General features: G+C 51.4%; 1 protein-coding gene across 1 annotated transcript in view; it reads right to left on the bottom strand.

Annotated features, from left to right (window-relative positions):
- Nucleotides 1–4,130, bottom strand: part of CEP68 (centrosomal protein 68kDa) — a 5,703-nt gene extending 1,573 nt beyond the window's left edge. The window contains exons 1-4 of the mRNA XM_009081517.1: nt 3,747–4,130; nt 1,808–3,265; nt 528–650; nt 218–314 (exon numbers count right to left, since the gene is read on the bottom strand). Coding sequence (XP_009079765.1) covers nt 218–314; nt 528–650; nt 1,808–3,265; nt 3,747–4,130 — 2,062 coding nt within the window. The remainder of the gene's footprint in view (nt 1–217; nt 315–527; nt 651–1,807; nt 3,266–3,746) is intronic.
- Between the last annotated feature and the right edge of the window lie 2,671 nt (nt 4,131–6,801).

Below are 6,801 nucleotides of genomic sequence, written 5' to 3'. Positions count from 1 at the left end.
AAGGTCAGGGTCAAGGCATGGTGCAGCCAAAAGCTTCAGTAATTGCTTCAAGCCTCCATATCACCTCACCTCCAAGTCCATGGGCAGCAACAGAGGTGTAAAACCCTTTTTCTTCCCACCACTTCCCCATCCCCAGACACACGGGGTCAGGGATTTTGGGGTACAGATGCTATTGCCAGCATCACTGTCTATGTCCATGCCCAGCTCCACTCCTCACCTGGTGTATTTGATGCCATGCAGTCCAAGAGAGCTTCTCCCCTCTCCAACACACTCTCTGTCAGGCTCCGGTGGTCAGCCACATCCTTCCTGAACTCCTGGCAAGGAAAGGAGAAGAGCAGCACTGCTTGGAAGGGTTTTTTGGAAGAGACACACCTGTGGCAGCTTGCCCAGAGAGCAGGTTCCTGGTGCTCCCAACTCTGGCTTTGCAAACCCAGTGCACCTTGGCCAATTCCAGCAGTGCCTGGCTTCCCACTGCTTGCTGCCTGCAGCACTGGAGATGGGGAAGCAGAGCCAGTGGTGATACCTACCAGGTAGCGATGCAGCGATGCCGTCACACTCTCGGCATCCGGCAAGGGTGGCACCCAACTGTTGGTGACATCCACCACATCGTACAACCAGCGGATCAGCTCTTCCAGCTGGCAGCAAAACATCTACTTAACAAAGCATAACAAAAGGGGTTAGGGATCTAGTTCTGCAACAAAGGTGGGGAAGGGACAGGAACAGGCAAACCAGTGGTGTTTCAGAAAGCACCTGCTCCTTGCTCGTCTCCCCCTGCCTGCTCCCCACAAACATCCCAAAGCACGGGAAACCAAGGATCAATGGAAAAACAAGGAAAAAAACAACTTAAATTCCTGAACATTCCCTTCAAATCACCGTGTGGCAGGAACTGAGGGTCACCATGCAATGTCTGCATAGAGAGGTGCTGGTAGCACCCAGGCTGAAGGAAGGGGTTTGCCTTCACCACCTCTGAGTCCGAGACACCCTCCTCCTCCTTCTCCTCACTGGAGCTGTGCAGTCAATTTGTAGTTGCTTTTCCCCAAGGGTTCGTCTCGTTCAATTAAGTCCTTTCATTTATTTTTAAAGCGTCTCGGTCAGGGATTATTTTTGTAAGATGGTGCATGAAACCCGGGGCCCCTGTTGGCACCAAAACCAGACTCCAAGCCCTGTTCCTGCTCCTCAGGAGTCAGGGGCTTGCTATAAAGCTGAGCTGCTTCCCCCTGGCACTGAAGAAACAGATACAGAAAACATCCTTTTGAATCAGCAGAGTTATTCCCATACAAGAGGAGGGGATGAGTCTGCAGCCATGTGCATGATAATAATTGCTCTCCTGCAAACAGCCCAGCATTGCTTCCAAGTTCATCCCAACACTGGGGTGGGGAAGACAATGGAGGGGAAGGCAGAGAGCAGTGCCTGCTGGCCAGGGAACACAGCACTGGTGGCAGAATGGCCATGAGGCATCACTTGCCCAAAATATAAAAATTCACAAAATAATCAGGAAACTCTTCAGAGTTGCTGCAGCTCCTGCCTCTTCCCTGGTGCAGCAGCACTGCAGGATGGGTGAGCTGGGGGAAGCTGAGTCTCCTCTGAGCCTGGCCCTGTGATACTGAGCCCCAGGAAAAGCAAGACAGGCTCTTGCTCCATCAGAAGGAATTATCTGCTCCGGTGAACTCCCCTGCATCAATTAATACCAGCTGCCAGGCAGCACACGTCATGCAGAAAGGGAAGCCTTAATTAATTGTGCCATAAAGACAGGCATGTTTTATGTGAGACCTTCCCACAATAAACTTTATTTCTGGTCTCAGCCTACCTTAACACACTGGGCAAGGGACTCACTCTGCTGCCTCTTCTTCGGATGCCCCTTGACCCGTGGTTCATCCAGGTACATCCCATCCAGTGTGTCCCTCAGACCAGACAACAGATGAAGCCTCTGCAGAGGATCCCTACGGATCCAGCCACATGATTCTGTGTTTTCCCAGCTGGGCTTCTGAGAGCTGCAGCGTTGCCACAGTCCAGCATGACCACCAATATTCCCTCTTCCATCCCTGCCACTCGCTTCTCCGAAAGGAGCCAACCTGGATGAATGGGTCTGCCTGCTGTTGCTGTGACTTGGAAGGTTACGGTGGTCATGCCCAGGTGTCCTTACAGCTAAGGAAAGATTGGATAAAAACTGAGCCAGCCTTTCCAGCTCCTGCAGTCTTGGAGGCAGGGAAAGAAATTCTTCATCACCCTCCCACTCCTTCCTCAGTGGGAGCACTCCTGTGGTAGGTAAAAACCTACTAGTGCTTTTCACCTGCCCTGTGTAGTTTGGGAAAGGGCTCCCTCTGGTATCCCAGCTTCTCCCCTCTCCAGCAGGGCGCCCAGGTGACCTTGGCCCAGCTGGCTCTGTTGTTACATCCTTAGCCAAACCTCTAGGAGGACGAGAGGAAGTACCCTTTGAGATGGATGCTTTGGCAATAGGCAAAGGTTCGTAGTACGAGCCAGCTCCTGAGCGGCCTCTTTTCCCAGGCCTCGGTGTGGAGAACTTCTCTGCAGAGGCCATGAACCCCCAAAGTCCATTTTTTCCACTTCCCTGACCCTGCCCACCTTGACCATAGATGCTGGTGGACCTCGACGTGGCTCCAGGAGAAACAGAAAAGCTGTCCAAACCTATTCCCGAGTCATGGAGGAAAGGCTCTGGCACCCTGCCCAGCTTGTACCTTGGCTTCAGCGGATAAGCATAATCCAGCAAGTCCTCATACTCTTTGTTGGGGTTCCAGTGGGGAGAGCGACGGTCTGGAGATGGGGGTAAGGAATCTGGTATGGCACAGGCCCAGTAATCAGCTTGGTAGGAGGATATCTCTCGGACGCGCCCCACGGCGGCGTGGTAATCCAGCAGAGGATGGAAGGGCTCACACGCCCGCAGGGCTCTGCCTTCTGCTGCACCCCATGGGCAGCACAGCCCCCGGGCAGTGCTGGGGGCTGCAGGAGAAGGGACACCCGTGCTGGCTTCCAAGCTGCCACATGGCTCCTCGGACAGACCGTTCTCCTCTGAGGACAGAGCGGAGAGGCTCAACACGGAGCGGCTCCGCAGGGCGCTCCCGGGGCTGGGCGGCGTTTGGGGCCGCAGGAGCTCTGGGGTGGATGGAAATGGGGATTGACCTCCCAGACTTTGTCTGTGATAGCCAACATGGGCATCGTGGTGGCTGCCAGCAAGGATGGTCTCCTCTGCAGAGCTGTGCTGGCTGGAAGGGCTGGATGCCGGGTCCCAACGGCCCAATGCCTTCACCTGCTCAAGGACAGCATGGAAAAGGAAAGGGAGAGAGAGACATGCATAAAATGAAGCACAGCATCCAGACAAAAGGCTCTTTTGTGCCAGGATATGGAGATAAAAGCCCAGCCCTGGACCTGCCATGAACTGAGGCTGGAAGTGGAACTCTGTTCCATCTGTGGGACAGCCCACTGCTGCTCAGAGCCCAGAGTGGGGCTTGCTTCTAAGAAAAAGCATCCCAAGGGAAGCTGCACAAGTTGTCTAGCAGCAAGAGGTATTTATTTAAGGAGCACTGTCCTGAGCAAATCTCCAGCTCTGCAGTGGCAATATGGGAATGGAAGCAACAGCTTGGGTGTTAGAGCCCAAATCTTTCCTTTCCTACCACATGTCTTAGCCTGGGCAGGGGTGGGCACACTGGCTGGAGGAGCTGGAAAGCCCTTGCTAGGACAGCCCCAACAAACAAGTTGCCTTGGACCTCCTGTACGTACAACCCTCTCACCTGCTGTTCTTCTGAGGAGAGGAACCAGCAACTAACACGATGAGGCGCATCACCACCGTCAGCAGCTCTACAAATCAGTGTCTCTTCCTCCGAGAGGCTTGGTCTTGCTCTGGGAAAACTGGATGCAGATGCTGAAGACACTTCTGGATGGCAGCTTGAGCCTCCCTGGGTAACACCAGTGGCCAAGTGACTGTCTCTGCTCATTGCCACACTTTCTGTCCCCTGTGGGCAGGGCTTGGCTTCCTCTGCCCCTAAAAGCTGGTGCAGGCTGTCTGCTAGCTCCGGGTAGTCTGTCTCCACCTCTGCACAGTCCCACCTACCATCGCCCTCGGCGTTCCCACTCAGTGAGGCTTCGGAAGGTGATTTTCCCACATCCACAGCCATTAGCACACGACTTCTTCCACAAGCCTTGGGCTCTCTGAAACACACAGCACACAGTAACAGCAACTCGCTGTGCCCCCTCATCTCATTGCCAAGGAAAGACACTGGGTTAGCTAATAATGATAAGCTTAAGCATGATCTGGGTCAGACCCCAAAATTCATAAAGTGGCATCTTGGTGTGTCAAGTGGGACAGAGGAAAGAGCAAACCCTTATATCTCAGCAGTGTTTTCTGGTTTTGAGGACATGGCAAAATCTAACGAAAGCCCTGACCATGCTGAGAACAAACCTGGGCTATACACCTCTCTGGCACAGTGCAACCACCTCCTGAATTAAAGGCCAATCTCACTAACAGTATGTGAACCATGAGGTCACTGGGCCCAAAGTGAGACATCATTAACTGGGACATAAAGCACCTACTAGTGTGGCTGAGCCTTGAAGTCTGTTGGGGAGGAAAGTAGAGGGGTTTTTAAAGATACAGACTCAAAAGCTTGAAATGGAAACCACCCATAAGCAAGAAGTAGATATAAAAAGTCAGAGGGTGAGGTAGGAGGCTGTAAAACTCAAACTTGGCACTTAGATCTGCAGCTTCTGCCTCAATTCATGAAATTAACTCTTTGTGAAAACAATGACTGGAAATATTTGCTCAAACAATGACACTTCCAAATGTTCTGTACAGCCAAGCCCAGTGCATCTTGCCTCAACACCTTCTAACATGAGATATTATACTCAAAGCCTGAGCTCCGGGTGCTCCACACGTGGAGATGTTCCACCACTCCTCCCTCACTCCTCACACTGGGCTTGAGTGAAGAGCTGCTCCAGGACAACCCATGAGCCAAATCAAGGAGACACAATATAGCCTCTTCCAGCAACTCCAGCCCAAACCAGGGTCCTGGCAGTAGGAAAACACCAGCAGTGGTTTTGCTGGTCCTCAGCCAGCTACTGCCAATGGAGAGGTCCAGGCCAGAGAGCATCAGCGGCAAACTCAACCCAGAATGAAATTTTAAAAAAAGGAGGAAAGAAGGAATTCCAAAACAATACATGGAAGTGGGAAACAAGCTGATCCTCCCTCCCTCCGTCAGCTCTTTTGTCACAGGCTTCTGGCAACAGAGGTTTTCCCACGGGCAGAACCCATGAACGGGAACAAAGAGCGGCAGGACAACGCACCGGGTCTCCAGGGGAGACCAAATCCCCAGCAGAGCCACAACCTGTGTCAGGCTCTGCAGCTGCCTGCCCCACTCCTCAGGGCCAGCAGCTATATTCAGCAGGGCAGCAGCTGCAGAGAGGACAAGCATAGCCTGGGCTCTGCTAGCCCTCCACACAGGCCATGTCCCTCAGCCCACACCTGCACTCCCCAACTTGGTTGCTTCAGTTGCTACCAAAGACAACCCTACACACATCATGTTATCTTAAATCAATGGTATTGCTCTCTTTTGCCCTCGGAGAGGTTGTACATCCAAACAAAAAGGCATGGTCATTGCAATAAATGTAATCAATAAACCTACCCCTGCTGTGGGTAGTGATTCAAAAATATGTATACCAAAGAAAAAAAAGCTTAACAAGGCATCAAAGCAGCTTTTAATGTGACTGTGCAGTAATTAACAATCAAATTCAGTTTATTTTTAAGAAGATGCCACATCAAATTCCAAGGGATGTTGAGCATCATTACCTCCATCAGATATAGTGCCTTGAGCCAGGCATCAACCCAGTAAAAATAACTATAAAAAACATATAGAAGCTTGACCTTAACTCTGAAGAGTATGTGTTAAGCAACGTGAAATAAAACTTACAGGTCACCACCTGTAAGCTCTTTTCATAACTGTGTGGATGAGCACAAAGGCTGAATATTCTGAATTTAAGATTATTTGTTATCTTACGGAGGCAGCATGCAGCGACTGACATCTCTGTGATGCCATTGGTCTTTAAAAAAAGAGCAAGCGCTGGTTCACAGGTTCATTAAACCTCCAGAAGCTAAGTGGAAGCTAAAGAGAAACCAGGAAACCTGCCAATACACAGGAGTGAGAGTAAATCTGCTTATTTCAGGATTTGTAAGGGTACTCAAAGGGACACCAGAGATTTCACTGCACTTTCAGGCAGCTGATTTCAATTAACTTCACGGGGAGTTGGTTACCCGACCAAACCTGGACACAAAGGAGACAGGGGGTGGTGTCACATACCCCACAGACAGAACAACCCGGCAAAGAGTCACATTTAAAATCTAAGTGAAAACACTAAAGCCGCTAAGTGCAACTCCCAGCTACACAAGCATCTAGAAAACAAGGTTTCTCACCGTTTTCCAACAAACCCACAAAAACTCAGGTCAGGCAGCCAGTGGTGGTGACGCACCAGGATTGACCCCCACGCTGGGAAGAAGCAAGCCCAGGTCCTCGAGCAGTGCTAAGAGGGATGTACGACCACAGCTTTAGACACGGTGGAGACTTTCCACTGGCCTCAAAACCGCAGGAAAACAGCCAAAAATCCCAGCTACACCCAATCCCTCCATTGTGTCCGTACCGGCGGCACAGAAACAGTACCCACGGTCAGGATTTTAGATAACAGGAGAAGGCAGTGACTGTTTCACTCGTTCCAGCAGGGAAGGTCCGCAGGGATCTCTCCTGAAAAGCAATCCCTGAACTTTTCCACGCACAAAGCCTGGCGGACAAGGAGGGCTCTGTC

Source organism: Acanthisitta chloris, unplaced genomic scaffold (genome assembly GCF_000695815.1).
Source record: "Acanthisitta chloris isolate BGI_N310 unplaced genomic scaffold, ASM69581v1 scaffold7259, whole genome shotgun sequence".
NCBI lineage: Eukaryota > Metazoa > Chordata > Aves > Passeriformes > Acanthisittidae > Acanthisitta > Acanthisitta chloris.
This window is presented reverse-complemented; position numbering and strand designations above follow the sequence as displayed.